At 28.1% G+C, this 22,742-nt stretch overlaps 1 protein-coding gene across 6 annotated transcripts in view; it reads left to right on the top strand.

Annotated features, from left to right (window-relative positions):
- Positions 1-22,722, top strand: part of Sugb (Sugar baby) — a 29,266-nt gene extending 6,544 nt beyond the window's left edge. The window contains exons 6-11 of one of the 6 annotated variants that reach the window (XM_067050961.1): positions 75-211; positions 1,131-1,252; positions 4,823-5,065; positions 5,156-5,320; positions 18,784-18,856; positions 21,674-22,722. In XM_067050961.1, coding sequence (XP_066907062.1) covers positions 75-211; positions 1,131-1,252; positions 4,823-5,065; positions 5,156-5,320; positions 18,784-18,830 — 714 coding nt within the window. In that variant the 3' untranslated portion in view covers positions 18,831-18,856; positions 21,674-22,722. Of the gene's footprint in view, positions 1-74; positions 212-1,130; positions 1,253-4,822; positions 5,066-5,155; positions 5,321-5,659; positions 5,684-13,103; positions 18,762-18,783; positions 18,857-21,673 lie in introns of those variants that run through there. The other 5 variants (XM_014432334.3, XM_014432339.3, XM_014432336.3 and 2 more) reach the window with 5 other exon arrangements.
- Positions 22,723-22,742: the final 20 nt, after the last annotated feature.

The raw sequence follows: 22,742 nt of genomic DNA, 5'->3' as shown, positions 1-22,742 counted from the left end.
TTCAGACCATTATTTATATTAAAATATTTTTAAATGTTTAAAATTATATAATCACTTCATTTCTGTTGATTTAGTATAAACAAGTAAAATCCTCAGCCAGTATTATCAATGATATTGGAAAACTATTATCTGAAGGACGAGTTCTTATATTTTTACTTTGGTGCATTGGTATTGGTATGTGTACAGCGATGGTTTGGAATTTTCTATTCTGGTAAGATATTTCACTATTGGCTATTTTTATTTGTAATTATTACTTGCTGTTACCTAGAATTTCAGTAGCGTTATGGTTTATTTGATGCACTAATATATTGAGTATGAGAAAGAAACAAAGTATTTGTGTATATATTATGTTTATAAAGTAATTCTTTTGGATACAAAACATATTTTATTTGTATTTATTCTGTGTTCAAGTATAAATCAGTAGATAGTAAGCAGACGTGTCATTTTATGCTTTAGAATTTATCTAGTTTTAAATTATAAACATCTTGTGCAAATCACACTTCTTTCTGCTCCTGAAGCACAAGGAATTTAAGCAGGCATTAGTGGTCACCAATGTGATATTTTCAGTTTTCATACCACTTGAAATTTTTGAAGTGAAACTCTTTTACATACGTTCTACTACTCGAGCAAAAACATTATATGAGAGTGAGTTGATTTCATGACACAAGATGAGACAGAAGTAGGAAGTTAAATGTTTTAATAATCCCAGTAGTGCTGGTCCGAATGAGTGACCTGTTACTTTAAACTCTCCTATTACAATATAAAATATTTTCCCACTAGAATTGACTTAGGAAATAACTGTTATATTCTAATTATTATGACACTATTATATTCTGCCTTAAGCTATTAAGGGCGAGACTGTGAATTTTTTTTAATTTTAATCTGTTTAACTATTTTTCATTTATTTTAATTTGTTTAACTATTTTATCAGTGTATTATTTTTATATTATGTTTCACAGCTCCTTATCTCAGTACCTCTACTAAACTTCCCTACCTGTTACATATGAAACTAGTAGGAAATTTAATGCATTTTACAATTCGTTATTGGGTTTATTTGGGTGATTGGTTGTAAATGTTTACAATAAGTTCTAAAAGAATAGTTTGTACAATTGCAATCTCTATATTTATAGGTTTTTGGAAGACTTGGCGGCCAAGAATGGTTGTGGAACTCAAATGTGGATAAAGACATTAGAAGGATTGGTTATGCTGATTCAAACGTTTGGTGGCGAGTTGCCATTTTTCTTCCTCTCAGGTAATATTTTCGCTATATTTAATAATTAATTTTGAAATAACTCATGTTTAAGACTTACCTTTAGTAGATTAAGTTATGTCATCTTCTGAATCATTATTCAGAAATACTTATTTCTGCAATTTTATAGAGATTTCAGCCAGGAGTGTTATTATCAAACTAAAATCTTATCGATAATATTCTAATTTATCCAAGTAGTAGTTTTGTATATTAGGTTGTAAAATAAGTTTGTAGCGTTTTTTCTGGTGATTTCATTAAAACCTTCAGATTCTTGTTAGTATTTTTAATCAATTATATATGACCCATTTTGATTTATTACATGTTGCCATCTTTCAGGTAATTTTTTAATAATTCCATCCTCCTAGAACTTCTTAGATTTTTGCTCAATGAACCTCTCTATGTGCGTTTTGCAGTCCTCGAGGCTGGTCACTTTGTGTTTCCCAGGACTTTTTCCTCACAATATTATTGTACAAGACCCTCTCTTCATCCCTAGTTATCAACCTCTTTAGAAATGGATCATTAACATTACGTTGTTAACATTCGTGTAATAAATTATTTTCCGTCAAATTGTGAGAAACCCATATATCACTTTGAGAAACATATCCCACAGCCCCCAAATGATTTGAGACACTTGCATGAGATATGTTAAATGTTTCTGCGATATCTCGTGCCGTAGAGTGAGAGTTGTCTTTGGTCATCATTAACAGTTGAAGGACGACCCGAGCATTTAGCGTCTTCCGGTTCTGAACCGAGCAAACCACTTACAGATGGTGCTTTCTCCTAAGGCATCATCGCTATACACACTGAAAATTTTGAAAATTTGTCTGTTGTGGATTTTCCTTTTCGGAAGTGAAAAAATCATAAAATGACGATAATGAATTTTTTCTCTTCCATTTTGAGCGAGCAAAATACCTCTTAAAGATAAGGAATCTCGGTTGGAACTGATACATAAAAGCACCTTAACTAATCCTTTTTTTAGAATATGTAAACATTATTGACCAAGTAAACATGATTTTATAAATACAGAGAGGATTAAATTGAAATATTGAAAAATACTAGGAAACTTATTTTACCACCCAATATTTAGGGCCTTGATATTTTCAATCTTTGATAGGGACAGGAGTTTTCAAATAATTATGAAGGTTTACATTTAATGAAGCATTAGGGTAATATAAATTATTAGGCCTAATAGCCATTATTAAATATGTTAGTATTGATTAAAAAAAAGAAATTGTAAAAGTTTAACGAATAAAAAAAAAAAATCTTGTTACTAAGAACAAGAGAACAAATTGATTGAATTGCTTAAGCTATCAGCAAAGTTATAAAGGAAGAAAAAAACATCATTTTTTAAAATGAATGAATAACCCATCAAGGTTTACTATTTATTAATAAAAATACTTAAAAATAAGAACTAGAGAATAATTAATTAAGAATTAAATAGCTCAACATACAAACATTAAAAAAAAAGAAAGAAGAACATCAAAATAGAATTAATAATGAATGATGAGAGTCTGCCCAAACATCTGCCCATGTGCTGGGAAAATGCTCCCTCCTTATAACATGCTGGCATCACAGGGCAAAGAAGAATTGATAAAGTTCCTGAGAAATAAAAAATTCACCTGCTTCGATGAGGTTTATTGTGATGACACTGACAGATCCATGAGAGAAGCTGATATTGTGGCATTCTCTAAAACCAGAGGCACGACTCTGATTTGAGTGGGTGTGATTTGAGAATTATGACCCCTATCAGGTGGGTGGAGTGGAAAGGGAAAAGAAGGAAATATATGAAAAATGCATCCCTTTCCTTAAAGAAAGATTCTGTGAGACCTTCAGGGAGGGGGGAGAGAGGGAGAGAGAGAGAGAGTGAGAGAGGGGGGGGTAATGTAGTGACATGTCAACTTATGCTTGTCTTGGCGGAAAATATTATTTTGGACTCCCTGGAGTTCATACATCATCACCTGCATGGGAATTCGCTTTATTTAAACTTATTACTTGAGTAACAAATTATTTTAACTTTTTGGATTTGTAATATATTAGTGTCGACTTTATGTTTTTATAGATGCAAAAATGAAAATGCTATCTATCTTAAGATTGTGTGCTGATACATTGATTTATTTTAACTTTTCAAATTTCTAATACGCAAAGGTCCCTCTGTATGTTTTCATAAGAGCAGATAATGAAAATGATGTAGATTTTAAGATTGCACTCGTTTTTCAGTCTTACATCAAAATTACTGGATGTATTTTTATGTAACTACAGTTGTAAACTCCCATAAATAATTTTTTTTAAATTTAAACTTTTGAAATCATTTTTATTTATCTATAATATTAATCAATTATAAATATTAATCAACTTTTTATTTTTCATAATTATTATTAATAATAATATCCAATGTCTCTGTTCTGTTCATGGCAACAGTTAACATTTTTTAATTTTATTTGACAAGAGACGTAAAATATTATAGAGGCCGTAAAAATTGAAAAAATTGTGTGTGTGCATCTGTATCTCAAAAACAAAATGTTGTATGTGATCACAACTTTTAATTTAAGGTACATAAATTCCTGGAATGTTATAGGAACTTTTTTTGCTAAAATCAACTTACCAGAAATGTCATATTACATCATTGGTTGTACATTCCTTTTTTTTAAAAATGGCTCTAACAATTTTGATTAAATTTGTTATATCAATGTACAAATAAATGGTCTTTAATATCATCAGGATCTTGTCCCCTTTGAAATAGTCCGACTCATAAATGTCAAATTTTCAAAATGGCTTCTCTAAAGGAACTTTAATTTTGTTTACTTCAGTTAATAAACAATCTATATAAGAAGTAATAATTAAACAAATTTCCAGATAAATATCTTACGTATGAAGTTGTAGAAGGTAATTGAGACTGATGTATTAACTTAACAGCTTTGTAGACAGGTGGAAATTTATTTGTTTTAAATGAATATTCGTTATCTATCTACAATTTTTACTTTCACTTTCCTATATATGAAAATTTAGAAAGATGAAGTTGCTATTATGAATTTCAAAGGGATCTCTGTTATGAAATAAACAAAGATTATCTGTGATTTATGTCTGTTAATACCGTTTATAATTAAAGTAATATTCTTGAAGTTTATTTTGGTATAGATAAACAAAGGATTGATTTAATTTCAGCTCAAAGTAAATCAAAAACCATCATTAACTTAGCTGCATGTGGCAATTGTTCATGTTTGTAACTCAGTAATATCCAAATCAATTTGAATATAGATTGACCTCTTGTAACCTTGCCCCAATGCTAACAACTGTAATAATACCTTTTAAACAACAGATTTCATAGTTTTCTTTAAGATCTGCCATTGTTTAAGAAATCGAGAAAAAATTGTACCACTCCAGATGCCAATATTAGGATCAAAGATTATTTATTTTTGTTTGTTTTATCATCTTATTTGCTATATTATATTCTCTTCTAGAAGCACAGTTCATTTGTTTATTAGTTTTTATATTTTACTTGTGAGTACATTGTATTGTTATGTATTAATTTCATTATACCTATATGGTTTATTTTATTTTTTATCTATGTTTCAGGTTGGGTCTTAAAGAAAATAGGTCATATCCATTCTATGTCTTTGGTTTTGCTATCATTTGGAGTGAGATTTCTCTTGTATTCTCTTCTTATCGACCCATGGTGGGTGCTACCAATAGAATTCCTTAATGGTCTTACCTTTGGACTGGCCTATGCTTCAATGGCTTCGTATGCTAGTATTGTAGCACCTCCTGGCACTGAAGCAACTACACAAGGACTTGTAGGCGCTGTTTTTGAGGGATTAGGTATAGAATTTAACCATTTATTAAATGTACTATTTTTTCTTGTTTGTACTCTTATTAATCTGTTTTTCTTTAAATATTAATTAAATTTAGGGGTATCTCTGGGGAGTTTCATTGGAGGTTTACTCTTTGATAAGATTGGTGGATCTGCAGCATTCCAATGGTTTGGGATTGCAGCGGCTGTTAGCTGTTTCCTTCACTCCATCGCTCAGCACTTCATTGCAAAGCGGACTACAGTTTTACACATACATGAGAAAGGTAAGTTTTATGAGTAATTGACAAATATTTTAGTATGCCTTATAGATAAAAAGCTTCAAGATGGTGTAAAAAAAACTTATAATGAGAAAAATAATGTATTTTAATAATTTTCTAAGTATGAAAAATGTTTTGTTTGTTTTTATTAAGAACACAAATTCCTAAAGTATGTTATTTTGGAATTCATTCCTTTTAATGTTTATTTCAGGTAATAATTTAATTAATTATAATCTGATAGTTTTTAGTATTTTTTTATAGAGGGCCTAAAAATATTTCTTTTCATAATTTTTGTATACCTCATTTATTGAAATTAAATTTGTTTTTCGGTATTGTGCTGCATAGTGGTGACAACTCCACTGTTGAAGGGTGAGTTAATGTTAATTTAGGGCATTTATACTTTGGGAAAGCTTACTAATGTTTGTTCATTACGGGATGGTGTTTAATAAACCTTGAGATGGATGATGTTTAGCTGCAGCAACTCACGACATCTCATGCTCTTAGCTTTAGCTGCATTCAAGCTAGCTAGCTCTTACAGAACTCATTTCAAAGTATTTTTTTCTCAAAGTAATCAAAATATAATTTTAATTTGTTTTTTTAACTGAAACAAGGTATTTCCTGTATCTCAAGGTATTCTAATATATTCTCAAAAATATGTTTATGTTGAAATTAAAATTTTTCCCTGGAACTTTTTGTTTTATGTTTAAATTTGGTTTTATGTTTATATGTTCAAGGCATTTTTTATGATTTATGGATTAAAGGAAATAGAAAAAATATATATTTAAGGTGTTCCTATCCCCTTCATCTTCTCGTGGTGGTACCTCCTAGGGAATGATAGAAATAGGTCTGTAAGCATGGAGGTTCCAATTCTTTACCTGTTGGACTCCCTCCTGGCCCAGCTACCCATTTAGGTATTAGATAATTATTTCATATGACGATGTAGTGTGTAAGAAGATTGAACCTTTCTATTGTGTAAAAGCTGAGTAGTAAAGATATTTTGCTATTGCTTTGGATGGTGAGGTGATTCCGTGGAAATAGTTGTATGGTGGGATAGTTTTACTGTTTTCAATTCATTTATTATTAATGTTTCTATTAATTTATTATTTATTGAAAATGAGTTGGCTTTTGTGCTGTTAGACAATATCTGACAATTAAAATTTTTAATAAAACCATGATTGTAATTTAAAAATCGAATGAGCCTATCATCATCAGTGGAAATTAAAAAAATCTTTTTTTCATGAAACTCAAATACATAGTCTGTTTTATCATTTGGGAAGGGTAAACGTAATTTTTTATAGCTGCCTTACATAATTTCTACTGGCTGTTTACTTTATTGCATCTATTTGCAAGCCTATTTCATAATATCCCAGCAAACAGTTAGCCAATTATTAGAATTACTTGTTAATTGACCATGATTTTTCGTTTTAAGTCCATAGCCCTTATGATGCAAATTGTACATTGAAAAGGCTAAATCATATATTGGTTCATTGATACCTTATTTACTTTTAATCTTTACGATTTATTATTATTGACTTATTGAGTTTTGGAAGATAGTATTAAAAGACAAAGGAAAAGTGCACTTTATTTGTAATAACAGTTTATAGATAGCAGTATCAAATAAAAATTAATTTTACAATTCCAGAAATTATAGTAATGTAGTATTTATTAGATAGATTAGTATATGCATTTAACCTGATTGGTTGTGAAGGATATTAGATTAGATTTTTTTTTAAGTCAGCTATTAAACTTCTTTATTGTTTTACCAATTTTTCAATTATGTGAACCTTTTTTTTTTAAGAACCTTAACCATTTTATGATATATTTTTTCCCCTTTGTAAACCTTTTTTAAATCTTCAGGTGAATGGTTTTGGTCGTCCTGAAAGACTAGGATAATTTATATTTTTTAAAATGTGGTGAATGGTTGGGGAAAGTGATTTCTCCTTCTATCCCCTTTTTAAAGATGTTATGAATAACTCTATTACATATTTGTGAATAATCCGAAGCAATTATTTCTGTTGAGGATACAATCAGCTACAAGTATGTTTTAGTATTTATGTTATGTCAATTTAAAGCTGCATTTATTATTAAAAATGAAGCTTTTAAAATTTTAAAGAACTTATGTTTTATTTTATTTATGATTGGTGAAACATATGTATGTATTTAGATTTTGATTAGATATATTCATAAGTCTGAAAATTATAAGTCCTTGAGTTTTAATTTGTCTTCTGAAGATAAGGTAAGCCACAAATATTACGTATGGCTGTCCTTAAACATGTTTGAGAAGTTAAGCTTCTAATTGAGATAACCTGATTGTGGAATTGTTGCTAGCAGTTAATTACCTAATATGAAATAAAGATAAGGTTAATCTCATATATATGCCAGCTTGATATCAATTAATCTTCAGTTTTGTGTTCTTAAACATAGTCTTCTTCTACTAATTCAGTACTACCTTTTTTTTTTCTTTTTTTTTAAGTATTTCTTTATACATGTGTGCCAGCAAAACATTTTGTATTCATTATTAATTAAATTTAGCAGGTTGATAAAATAAGTTAGTATTATTCTTGTACTTTTTTTTTTTAAATTAAAAACTTAAGTAATGTTTTGTCCTATAAGGTTTTGGATTTAATCTGTAGATGTCTGGAAATTGTTTGGTGTTGTATATGGTCAAAGTATTTTAACCCGCTACGGGTAAGATGCTACTGGTGGGTCTGGGGACACATAGCGATGTTTAATTGTCTTACATTTTTATTTTCTAAACTTTATTTTTTTTTTGGCTGCGTAATCCATTTCCATGTAAATTAATAAGTACTTTAATAAGCACATATTATATTGAATTCATGCTCCCTATAATTAAACTGGTTGGTATCATATTTCTCCAGTCTGTAACCACTTTATCGCTGACTTATTGACCACTGTTTCTGGAAAACATCAATGCTCATGAAGTGGAAATTATTATTTTGTTGTAGCTGTGCAATAAGGCTGGGTTTAAAAATTCTGTCTCCTAATTGCTTTAATTAAAAAGTTATTTGTCAAACTTAAAAAAAAAAAAATAGTTTTTCCAATAATTCAAAACTGCATCTACTGTAGCCTAATTTTTTTCACCATGGCACCCTTCTTTTGAGTTCAAAAAATAAAATATCTGAAAAAACAGTGCAAATTAAATGCTAGAATACAATGTATATTTGCTATTTTAATTTTTTTTTTTTAACATTTTGAGAAAATGGTATACACAAGGAGGCGCAGCACTCACTTACAAAACTCCTGATCTACTGGAGTATTATAGCCAATCTTGTAATCTATTCTTCCTCTTTCTCTATACATATACATGTATCCTGCGTGTGTGTCTTTAACCACTCACTCACTGTACCTCAAAAACGACAATGGCTATGAAGTTGAAATTATTAATGATGGTCCTCCATATACTGTAGGTTTACAGTCGACTGGGATTAAAATAATTCAGACTTAGTTTTTTAAAACAAAAAGAGGGAGGATAGCTTCCTACTAGTATTAGTGGACAAATAATGTTACTAGTTCTGGCATACCACCTGTCGCATTGTAGGTTATATTACTTAGTCTAATTATTGTATCATTCATTATATGTTTGTACCAGACACCTCGATAAATCTCATCTCTCATTAATTCAATTTTCATTCTATTTCCAAATGAACTTTGTTGGCTGTTGTTTGGAAGTAATTGATATTATTAAAAGAATACTGTCTTTAAATTTTACTTACAAGCTTGTAAAGGTTTACTAAAATAATAAAAGAGGTTTCTATCAAAAGTCAATGTATCTATTTTTGGAAAGTCATGTCATTTTCCATTTTAAAGCGCTTTTTAAATATTGCTCGATTTAGCTATCTTAAAATCTCTTCCTGTGTTAAGCAAATATTTCAAAAGTGATAAAGGATCTTTGCTCCCTGGGGGTCTTAGAGGGATAGGTCCAGATGGGAAAGATTGCCTTTTTTTGTGTTTTGATCTCCTCTGGTGAGACTGTGACATACATCGACCAACCTACTCACTATAATTGTCTGTTTGAGAAGTCAGATAAGTAAGGCTACTGTGGAGGTTTTCATGCTGTTTTTCAATTCCAGGTGCTTTTTATATATAAATATAAATATTGCTCGATTTAACTATCTACTAAAAGATCTAACTATCTTTAAAAATCAGTATGGGAGCTTATCTAACTTATCTTGTGGATAAGTTAGATTGTTATGTTGATCAATAACATTTGCTAGAGGAAAATTTAATTTATCAAGAAACCTTCACTTTTCAGAAGGTTTTTATACTTCATAAAAAAAAAAAAAAAACTCCACAACTGTATATCATTGATTCCAGCCATTTTTACTATTTAAAACTATTGATAAAAAATAAAATGTTATTACTGTGATTGCCATATTTTTTTTTCCATAATAAATGCTTTCATTGCTTAATCTATGAACCTAAAGCAGGAGTGACCAACACATGCTACTTAGAACCCTAGATTTTGGAATATCAAGATGTGCCACTACTACAATATACTATTTACTTATCTTTATTTATTATCTAAATCATACTTTCAGAGTACTTGATTTTTTTTTTTTTAATTACAAAATTAAGCTTAAAAATTTCAAAAACCTATTGGCTGACCACATGTCTATTCAAAACTTCAGCATGCCTTGGGTTGGTCACTTCTGAGTTAGTAAGGTTTTAAATATTAAAAATTATAAAATAAAATGTTTTGACTAGATATTATTTCTTAAAATGAGGATCTTTTAATCAAAAGTTAATATGTCCACTTCAGAAAAGTAAAGTTTTTTCTTACCTATTACAATTCTACATTTAAAACTTTTTCTCTTTATTTCAAAATTTAATTTTTCTCCAGTCAAATAGGAGTTTAAAATAAACATTTTGAATAACAATTTAACTTATCTGCATAAGATGTTCCCATAATATATTTTTAAATACTAATCTTTAAAAGTGGATACATTTACTTTTGATAAAAAAGAATTTCCTCGAATGTTCTTGAATTATAATTATTTATTTCTTAAGGCTGAAGATTAAATAAAATGTGTTTCTTTGTGATTGATATTATTTGAGTTGTACACTTAACAAGTAATTTATCAAGATATTATACTATCTCAATGCTTATAATGTTGTCCTTACAACTTCTCTTGAAATTATCTCTTTAATTTTTTTCCTTTTTTTTTTTCCCCTTTTAATCACATGTTGTACCATGCCCTTTATAGAACGGTAGACTTTTTTTTTTCTATATTATTTCCTTATATTATTTTCCTATATTATTTTCTAATAATATTCCTATATTATTTTCTAGTCTGTTATTAGTAGAGAAGCTGCCCTTGTAGTATGTGGTAGATCTATGCCAATGTGTAAATCATTAATTTCTGGAACTCCCAGGTTCACCATTAATTTACCATATAATTTATTTATTATTATATTTATTTTATTTCCTACCCTAAAAAAAAATATTTTCAAAACCACCTAAATATGTAATTCTATTTAATTTTAATATTTACTAATTATGAAATTAATAAGTTACATTTATGTGAGTTAAAATGAAAAAAATATTTACGAACCCACCTTAATACATAATTCTGATATTCACAAATTATGAAAATAACAAATTTTATTTATGAATTTTTAATGAAAAATAAAATGAATATAGAAACCAATATTAGGTTTTCCAACCTCATAAATTTATAAAATGAAAATATTAAATCGATTTTCTAGAAATTACAAAAAGTGTATCCTTCATTTACAGTTATTGGTCTATTGGGACCAATCCTGTGAATGCTGCACCGGTATATCCGTTCTCAAAGGATTAAAGTATATTGTCATTTAAACAAATTAATTTTCAGTTTGAGCATTTTTTATGAAAATGCCTGCAAGAAATGATACAGAACATCATTTTGTTAGTTATTATTTTATATGTTAAGGGTTTAATAACAAATTAGTACTGGTAATGCTGTACTTACTGTGTTAGTTTATTTAATTATGTTTGTGCAACTAGTGTTTGCTTTGATCCCTTTCCATTTTTTTTACTGAAACAAACTAAATTGATACAAATAATAAAAAAAAAACTGTGGTTATTGGCAAAATGTTGTGAGAAACTTTTATATCTCTTGAAGATTATCAATTAAAAAAAAAAAGGAAATTGACAGTGTTAATTTCTCATAAACTTAAAGAAAAATAATTAAAAACTTCTGCTTCCTTAACAACAATGAAAGGACTGGAATGTAAAACACTTTTTTTTTAATTTACAACATTTTGCCATTTAAGCACAGAAATCAGCCCAGCCACTTAACTGAAAACCATTTCTGTCAAATCTGTTTTTGCTTAGTATTTGGTCATTTTGTTTTTCTATGTAGATCAAATATGTATCCTTTCTATTCTTAAGTATTATTTCTTAAGCCAATATCAATTTTTAATCAATTGACATGCCTTTAAATATAAATGTGAATGTTGTAAAAATGATATGGTGAAAAATGTGAATACGTTTTTGTTGTTTGTTTTCAGTTAGTAAAATGGGCTGTGTATATTTAGTAAAAAATGAGTTTAATTTAAAGGTAATGTATTAATGAATCAAAATAATTTCAATGAGTTTACCCTGTGGTATTTATTTATAGTAAATTTATGTGTTAGTTATTTGCTGTAAGATTTATTTTGATCTTATTTATGTCAAAAGATGTCCTCTATTTTTGAACAGATTGTGTCACTATATAAATTTTATCCGGCATACATTGTATCTGTGTTAATTATTTTACTTATATGTTCAATTAATTCATATTATCTTCTACATTTTGCTATTATTTTATATTGCGGTGTTGTGATATATATTTTTGTGTCTGTTTAAAATCCATTAATTAATAAGTTGAGCATCTTTCAAATAAATAAAAATACAATTATTTTTGTATTTACATCATCTTAATACTTCAGAAGAATATCAGCTCTTGGTCTGCAATTCATTAAAACATTGTTTCTGGCTAATTGATTTTTCTTCATTATTTCATTGTGTCTGTTGTGCTTAGCTCCATCTATTCTGTAGCAGATGTATGTACAATTCAATTATTTGTTTGTGTCATTTTTCCCCGATTATCAGATTTGTTTTTGTTATCTTTATGACTATGATCAAGTATCATTTTAATGGACCGTAAGAGGATTGCTTCATTAAAGTAAAATAAACATGATTATTATTTGTCTGACCTCTCCTGAGAAGCCCCCTTAGGGATTTGATTTATTATTAAAGTGAGCCTAATAAAAAGAACCCAACAGCTGTGACTTGTCTTTAGCTAAAATAGTGTAGTTACTTTATGATAGATTTATGTCAACATCAGCAAAGAAACCTGCTCTTAAACCATTCCTTGCAACAAGTAATTACACTACAAATAGTTACATGATTTTATTGTGAAATAGAGTTAATAATAAAAACATTTTCATTCTGGTATAATCAGAGTATGTCTATAGCAGCCAAGTCATATTGATCGCTCTCTTGGTTTATTTTTCATTGTCTTACCAGAGACAATAGTCAAGAGTATTACTAAATTTACATATTTCTTATTATTTAAACTATATGTGATTGGATTTACTATCTTATTATTTTTAAAGAATTTTGAGTCATTTATCCTCCGTTTATTTGTAAGATAATTAATTATTTATACTTCATTTATTCATTCACAGTTGCTACAGCCAAACTTTATCCATTGAATAAAATTATAGTATATAACATTTAAATAGCATATTAATATTTTGCATGATAAATATTGTATTAATTATTTATTTTATCATATTACAGGGAAAAAAGCTGGCATCTAAGTGGTTTTTTTATTTTGTTTTAACCCTATAGACAAGTGATTGTAATTATGAAAAAAAGATCCAGGGCAATAAAATTTTCCTTAGGCTATTAAAAAAGTAAGGATTAAAAATAGCTTAAAAAATTTATAGACTAAAATTGAAGTTATTGAAGTTATTTTTATCGAAAAAACCCTCAAAATAGTTGAGGACTGGGTCTTTTTTTTCATGGCTATGGGAAATTTAAATTATTATTCAGTATTAGTATTTTTTATTAGTGCTAGATGTACTAAAATTATGAAATAATTGTAATGTATATTAATACTTTTTCTTTATTAAATGATGAATTTGTATTCATGGTAAAGTAGATGGGATATATGATAGTTTAAAAACTGTATGATTGATTTAGTTCCTTAGTTCCCTTCAACTAATCAAGAACCACCATTGTGATTTAATTGCCTCGAATTTTAGAAAAAGTATGTCTGATCTACATTTTATTTAATTGTTATTATACCTATTTTGATTTATTTATTATATTATTATAATTTTTTTTTTCAGGAAAAATTAATTCATAAGTAAAATTTGAAGTCAAGGCCGTGGTCAAGAAGAAATAAAAAATAGTTCTCAACTATTTATTCATTTCCGATGTTTTTACCCATAATGTAGGTTTTCATCAGGGCTAAAAATAAAAGATAAAAAGAAGGTAGAGTAAGTGTAAGAATAAAGAGTGATATGAAATAGATGTAAAATTGATGGTTTATCAATTTAAACATTTTTAATAAAAAATAAGGAGAATAAAGATAAACACAAAAATTATTAATTAATATAAGGAAGAGTAGTGAACTGATACCTAATACATCATAGTGTACACTAATGAAAAGTCCAATTAATTTAATTAACTAAGGAAGCATAATAACTGACACAATAATTAACAATGAGCTGGTAAATTAATAATATCATTTACAGATATAGGTATAGAAATTGCAGTTGATTCTTAACCTAAATAGCTATCTCTTTCAGTACCTATCATTATTTATGACAATATTTACCATTGCCTGAATATTATTAATTTACCTGCCCATTATTTATTATTATCAGTTATTATTTTTCCTTAGTTAGTTAAATTAATAGATCTTTTCAATAATATACACTCTGTTATATCAATTCACTATTCTCCATGATCTTTATCCTTAAGTTTTGTATAACTCCACCTTTGAATTTGTTTTATATCACTGTTTTACTCTTAAATTGACTGTACTTTATTTGTATCTTTTTTTTAGCACTGATGAAGATCTACATTTTGGGTCGAAACATCGACAATAAATAAATAGTTGAGAACTATTTTTTAAAATCTTTTTCGACACAAACCTGACTAACTCCTTCAAATTCACTTATTACATTCAATCATTGATATGCATGTCTGAGGGATTAATGTGTTTTTTGCATGTTGTATAGTTTAGTTTGTAGTGAGTTGTTTGCATCTCCTAACCTAAATGTAAAGTTATAATTCATTTACATTTTGTGAATTGATTTATATTTTGATTTTTATGTATTAACTTTTTTTTTTCATTTAGAATTTAAAACAAATTGTGAAACATTTTCCAAAAGACAATATCAGCTGTAACTATTCAGTCTAATAGTGTTCATTACATTTTGATTGTAGAAAAAGGTTATTGTATGAAATATATTGGATATGGGAATTTTTGAAAATCAGATTTTAAAAATTTAAAATGTACATATATTCTTGTTTTGTGTATTAATCAAAGTAGCTCTATCATAATTGTTTGCCTTGGCTTATCAAAATTCTGTCTATAAATAAATCTATTTTCTTAGAAAGAAATCTGTTCATTAAACTATTTATATATATATATATATTTATTAAATGACAAGTTAAGAAGGATCATTGATAAATAAATATCATATCTACGACAATTTTAGCTATTAGTTTCATAGTTGCCGAACTATGGTGGGTATTTACTACCATTCTTTCATTAAATTTTTAGTATTTTGATCAAGTGAAATCATCTATCTTTTCTTGTCTATTATCTAATTCCAGTTGTTTTTTGTTTTACAATTATTTCATACATTGTATTATATACAAGTTGCTAATTATGGTTTCGAATGGAATTGAAATCCTCAAATTCTGAACCTTAAATTATTTTTTATGGCATCTACACTTTCAATTCTTGTCATAAGGATGGTTCTTTAAAACCTCTACAACATTTTGGAAGTTTCTTTAGAAGGAGCATGTTCATTATTTAATTTGGAAAACAAATGGCAGGTTTTTAGATATAAATTTATACATCATTTCCTTCAAAATTATTTTAGCAAAATGGCTTGTGCTTTATATAAGAAGATTGCTAGATTTATTCAATCAATATTGCAAACAAAGAAAATTTAAACAGTATGATTTGTACCTTGTAATCTTGTAGTAAATTTTACTCCCAAATTCCTATATCCAAAAAGAATAATTGTGATTAAGATAAATGTAATAAAATTATTTATTCTGAGCATAAATATGTAATTATTTCAGTATTTTATATATTTGTAAGTGGCAACATTGTTTAGTTTTATATGTGTCTATTGTATCTTAATGTTGTTATAAGTGTTAGTGTTTGTGTGTATGGACACCTTTATGGAATGGTAAGGATGGCCTTATCCGTGACGATATGGTTGTTACTTGCCATGGTTTGGGTGCAATGATATATGATGGAAGTGTATTATTTTGAAAGTTATTTATTTTTTGTTTTTAATATTAAATCCTTTGAAACTTAGGCAAAGAGCTAACACTTATCAAAGAAATACTAATGCTGCATTACTAATTCAGTTATCTCTCATAATTACTTCATATTAATTTGCATACATTGTAAATTTTTGAACTAAATCATTTGTTGGACTCTCTTTAGTTAATGGTGCCTTCAACTTATAATTTATTTACTCTATTTAAGGATTGAATGCAACATAAATATTTTCTATTGAAATTCTTTAAAATTTGATCATATTCCAAAAAATATTGAAAATCCGTGAAATGCTCACTGCAATCTCTAGTAAGCATAGACTTATTTTAAAGCTACTTAATTAGATTTCTGAAAATTGTATTGGATCCATTGTATGTGAATATATAATTGATCATATGGGTCTCTGTTTTTATAACTTATTTTATTAGTTATTTTTCAACTTCTGCCTCATTAAGTTCTTAAAAAATTACTATGGCATTTGTTCTATACTTCTGTAACTTTAGACCATCGATTTATAACTTCTTTTTTTTCATTTATTCTTACACATTTGATTTGTACTGAAAAAATATTATATATTAATGAGATATTTATAGTGGTTACATCTAGAAGGAGTTTATATGCGGGCAACATAGCTAAGCTTCTCCTAGCCTATTTTGAAAGTACTATTAAAACTAACTGGTTATAAACAGAAAAATAATTTTCTTTGAAATCAAAATTAAATGGCAGAATAACATACATGGTTGCTTATTTGTTGAATATTATATTTCTTCAGAACTTACACAAAAGTTTATCTTAATGGGAGGAGGTTTATTTATTTTGTTTGTTGATTATTTCATTTATACATGCCAAAGAAGCAACCATTAGCAAGCTTTTGTCTTCTTACAAAGCTGGCTTCTATTTCATGAGTCAGGTAAATCATTATCACTTGTTAATTGATGATTGATAAGCAGAACATCTTCTGGAATGTGGATAATAAACTAAATCACCTAGTTCACACGAGTGCACTGCAAAAAGCTCAGATTTATACAATTCCTTATAAAATATTACTTGAGATTGTTTAGCATCCTGCTACAAAGTGATGATGGTAGGTTCACAATTTTAGACATATTCTTTGTGTCTACTGGTTTTGTTGAAATAAAGTGATACAGACAGTCTGACAAATAAACAGATACAAAACATTGTACTTAATCATTTAATATACTAATAGGGAACAATGGTTAATTTAAATAATAGTAATTTATTAGAAAAAGAAATAAATTACATTAAATTTTGTTTTAAAATAAATTTTTAAATTATTGGTTTTTCTTTGTACCTTGTCTTGATTTCCCTTGCAGCTATCTATCACTACTTGCCCTCTCTTTGTATTGATTTTTGTATTATTTGATTTATTCATTTGGTTGATGTACCATTCTATTAGCATGGCATGGGATAATACTGCCCTTAAAGACATGTAATTGGATCACAACATCTGAATTGTTCTGTATTACAAAAAGTGATCACAGATAAACAGAAACATGCAATTTGGAGAGATTAACAAAGAAGCTCATAGGTCCTGGAATTTCAACTGAAAATATGCAGTTAGCTAGTGGACTGTTTAGGGGATGAACTTATGAAGGCTCTAATTGCACTTAGTGCATCCAAGGACATCAGAATACAAAGATACAAATTGCAGATATGGTCAGTAAGTGTCTTGAAATGATCAGTATTTGCACACACGATTGAAGATACAATCAATCTGTCCTAGTAAAGATCTAAGAGATAGATTTCTAAACCTAACAGAATATTGATAGTACATTGACCAATGGAAAATATCAACTCTTAAGAAGCATAGCTCTGATACATTGCAAGATGTGATTCAAGGGGAAACATAGCTTTAAAGATTCTTTCTATCAAATATTGATAGTATGTATGTCATATTATATCAATATTACTAGTGACATAGTATCAATAGTAGTTAATGTATCATACTTTTATTATCATTGTGACTTTCCTTTTATTTTAATACTGATGATTGCTAATTTATTAAAATGTTTCAACAATCCCTCAAAGCTTTTTGTCGTGTTAAATATTTGAGGGCTGCAGTGGTATTACTCCACAATTAATTATCTGTTAAGATAGCATTGAAGGTGTAATTTCTGCCTGAATTGATAAATTTTATTTTATAGTGGATACGTAGAATAAACTTAGACCATAATTCTTTTGCTTTTACATAAAGTTGGGTCATCAAATATTGTTCCCTTATTATTATTAAATATTGTTCTATTTTTCAATTCAATCTCCATTTTAATCCATGTATTTATGCAAACTGCTGTAGCTTTGATATACCTTTATAAACATTTTCCAGCAATTGAGTTTAATTTGCATCTTCTTCCACTTAACACACAAGTTTAGAAGCGATATCAACCTATATCTTAATCCTTTCAATTTCCTTGTCTGGAACTGATGGCTTTCTGTTCTATTGTTTACCTCGATTATCCATTCCACCCCTTGTAAATTCCCAATGTGTACACTTGCATCGATTGTTAATGAATGCCATTAGGTATATTTTCTTGAGTATTTAAAAAATGAATTTATTGTTGGTAGCAGTAGTAATCGGAACCTTCGTCACAGACAGCTGCTTTGCTAACTCTGTGTGGTTTAGCAAAGCCTTGCTGTATAGGATCAAGAATGAGGGAATTGCTCCTGATGGAAGTATTGGCTAAAATCTTACCATGGCTCCAGAACTTTTGGAGCTTTACTTTATGTTATGGTCTGCATTTCTGTGGAGTTGATAAACAACAACCAGCTTGTCATATGAAATATCCCTTCCTTGTTATAGTTTATTTATCTACATATTATGATACCGTTTTTCTATCCATTAGTGCCATTTTCAGTTGATTAGGCCTACACCTTTATTCTTTTTGGTTTCTCAGGTCTTATCATTTAAAGCATTATATTTATTCTTAGGTCAAGATAATGAGGAGGAAAAACGCTTAAGACAAGTTGATTCATAGTGAAGTTTAAATTTTACTTACTTAAGGTAAATAGGCCCTGAAAATTCTTTCATAAATCCTAAATGCATTTTGCTGAGTACTCTATGCGTTATTTATGTGTTCGTAGTTATGCTTTAGATTCTAAGCTATTTTTATATGCATTTTTCAGGGGTGTGATTTATTATTAATATGTACCTTCCATTTGTAAACTTTCCATCTTTATTATATTCTAGTTTCTTATTCAAGTGCACCATCCTGTTTTTTAAAAAGCCATGATATATTTCTGTGTTAATGTTTAGCTTTATTTAAAGAATCATTCTATATTTTCTGAAGTTATTGTTTTATTTATTTTATATACTCAGTTGGTTTACGATTCAAATTGAAAGAATTTATTAAAATTGTATGTATGATTTAGTCATTACAGTATTATATTCATAGTTGCATGGATAACTATAATAGTTTATAACTGTTATAAACTTATTGTTATTTCTTTAGTGGAATTCACTTTCTATTATTTTATAAAGCATTATTCATTCCAAATTCATAGTTATGCTCTGATAGTGCATGCTCTGATATATTTATTTTCTTAGTTTATTTGTAAACACAGCTTGAATTATTGTAGTAATTGCTTTCTCTTACTGTTGACTTCCATTTCCTTTTTAATTATTCAATGCACATTTTTCAGCATATAAATATTAAGTAAGTATGTATCTAGAATTAAGTTAAAATTATTTGATAAAATAAAGTACCTTACTTTCTTAAACATTCACTCAGAACAAACAAAAAAAAAAAAGCCAGACTCTAATTTTTCTCTGTTATTCTAATGAATATAGATATATTCTAGTAAAATTATCTTTTTTTAATTGTGGTTAGAATTAGTTTCTTTATTGGGTATATAAAAAAAATCTACCATTAACGAATAATTTCTATTAATGATATTCTATGAATAAATTATAGAGAAAACAATTTAGAAATGGATTTTTTTAAATTATTAAACTGTTAATTTGTCGATTACATCTAGTTTTCTTACAGAGGATGGCCTCCTAATAATAGAAGTATCCTAACCATGTCAGACAAAGAAGAAATTATGTTTTAATTACAATTACAAGAAAATTACATTAATTTAAGATTCTAGGAGGATAATGATGTCCAACATGTCTACCTAAATCAGCCTAGATATGCTCTACTTGATTGATATTGAAAGATTGTCAGAGCCATCCTAAAACTATGATTCTCACATGTTCAAGCCATTGAGTTTAATTGACATCTTCTTCCACTTTGTCATTGGTTCAGAAGTGTTGTCAGCCTATGTCTTAGTCCTTTTGATTTTCTTGTCTGGAACTTTAGGCTCTCTGTTTTATTTTCCACCATGAATATCCAAACCACCGCTGGTAAACTCCCTACACATGTTGAATGGTGGATATTCTTGGTTATTGTAGCAATTGGAACCTTCATCACAGATGGCTGTTCTGCTAACACTGTAAGGCTTAGCAGAGCCTTGCTGCACGAGATCAAGAATGAGGTAATTGCTCCAGATGAAAGTGTTGACTAAAACCTTCCCATAGCTCCAGTACTTTTAGAGCTTTATTTTATGGTCTGCATTTCTTTTGGAGTTGATTAACAACAACCAATTATTATAAGAAATTTCTCTCCTGTGATAAGGTTTATTTATCTGCATATTTTGATACCATTGCAGATGTGCATTATCCTATATCGTAATGAAATTGTAACCAATAAACGGAACCCATGGGATTACAGCCTCTAGGATCACTTCATCGATGTACCTCTGAGGGGTCATTTGAAGCTTGTCTCAAACCTCGGGGTAGTTAAATGCTGATCTTTCAATCTAGATTTAGTTGTTGCCGTTGGGTGAAGCTCGGTTGTTGCTTTCAGCTCATTGCTGCTTGTCTTACGGAATCGCTAGAGTGCATCATGAATTTAGTAGTAGATTTCTTTATTCCAAGTGTTTTTACCATATATTGGACGCTACAGGCTATGTAGACTGTTATTAACCATTATCCTGGACCAAAATAGACAAAAGTCGTTCGTTTATGACAAAAAATTTCAGATGTTAAAAGGTACAGAAACCTACATACTGTTGAGAAGAGGTAAAGCAGTCTTAAGTCATGTGAGCGATTATTTCCTCTCCTTCTGATACTGAAAGAATTATTTCGATGTATATAGTCCAAACGTATTTTGTACCAACCAAATTAACCACAATAACAAATCTATTACTCATAATAAACCTTTAAAACCAGAATTATTAAGTGTCTATTTTTTTTTTTTTTTTCCCTGAGTGAATAACACAAGACTGCAGGTTTTATTTAATAGACAATTATTTTTATAATGATTGTTTATAAAATGCTAATGAAACCAAAAATTTTAAGTTATAATTAAACATTAGTGATACAGCAACATGAGGTGATATTGTGCCAGGTGGAACGAGAATGAGCTAAAAAAGATTCAGTTATCTTTAGAATCAGTGTTCTTAAGTGGCTTTTCAGCCAAGCAAAAGTAAAAATTGGTTAACTGTTTACCATAAATGGTTAACATTTATGAAATATTGAAATCCTTTGTTAATCTTATTATTATTGCCAAAACTATTAAATGATCTAATAACACTTCTTAATTTTTTTTCTAATAATTTTTGGTTATTATTAAGGGGGCATACTGTTATATATTTTTTTATTTATTAATGATTTGACTTACATTGCAGGCCTTAAGGGCAAACTTAAGAGAAGACATGGCAAACTCTTTTCTGTGTGTGATAATAACTATACTTTATTTAATACCTTAAAATTATTATATTTAATACTATTATAAATTTTTCCACTAATCTTAATTAATAATATTTTAATTTTTAGATTTCAAGCACACAAGGTATGCAAGTCCTAATGATGCAATCCATATGCTCGAGGACACACTTCAAGACTTATCACCACGTTAAATTCCAAATAGTTAATATTGTGTAGTATATTTTCTGTCCAAATAATGTTAAAACTTTTATTTAAATATAGAATAATATTTAGATGCTAGTCATGATAAACTGATTTCCAGGAGAAGTGTGGAGCTAAATTACTTTATATAATCTTTATTTCAAATGATAATTTATTTGATAATAATTATATATATAATGAAACAGTACCATTGAGGGTTATTCTAAAGGTATAGAATATAATATATATTACTTCAGTTTATTGAAGTAAAAAAGAGAAGAAACATATAAATGGTTTGAATTGAACAAATGTTCTAATGAATGGAAGTGAGATTCAATTGCTTACCAACCGGATGGTAATTTTCATTCTTCTGCTCATATTCTTGCCTTAAAGAGTATTCCCTTGTAGTAAAAGTAGTTGTAGTTTTAGTTTTTAAAGGAAGTGTGATCTCTAATTATTCATTGAACTGCCTTTCCTTATACTGACAATAAAAAATATTGTAAGTAGATTTACTTAAAACATTGTGACTTATTTATAAACAATTTTGTTCTTGTTATTTTTATATTTCAGAATTTATGTTAATTCTTTATATCATTTTATTATAAAAATAATGGTTGAGGTTGATTCTTCTGATTGTAAATTTTGTATGCTTATTTATTTTTTTACTTAATATTTCATTTATTTAACAAAGGCAAAAGCTTGTAGTTTTCGATGTATAATTGTAAGTATGTCTCATTTGAGTTCATATCTGTATCCATGACATTCCTGGATTTCTTTGTTGTAAATGAGGTTCATGTTTTATTTTATTAGATTATAAAAGAATTTCCTACGTTAGATATATGAATGCGGTGCCTTTTTATATATGCATCCATGTTCCATGTTTAATGTATAGATGATATAATTTATTTTGCAATTTTATTAATAAAGCAGTATTTTTGTTATTGTTGTATTTTTGAAAATACAGTAATTATTACTTATATTTTAATTTTCTTTCACC

Source organism: Halyomorpha halys, unplaced genomic scaffold, assembly GCF_000696795.3.
Source record: "Halyomorpha halys isolate HHAL.00 unplaced genomic scaffold, Hhal_1.1 Scaffold1047.1, whole genome shotgun sequence".
Classification (NCBI taxonomy): Eukaryota; Metazoa; Arthropoda; class Insecta; order Hemiptera; family Pentatomidae; genus Halyomorpha; species Halyomorpha halys.
The sequence above is the reverse complement of the archived record's forward strand: the minus strand, read 5'-3'. Positions and strand labels throughout refer to the sequence as shown.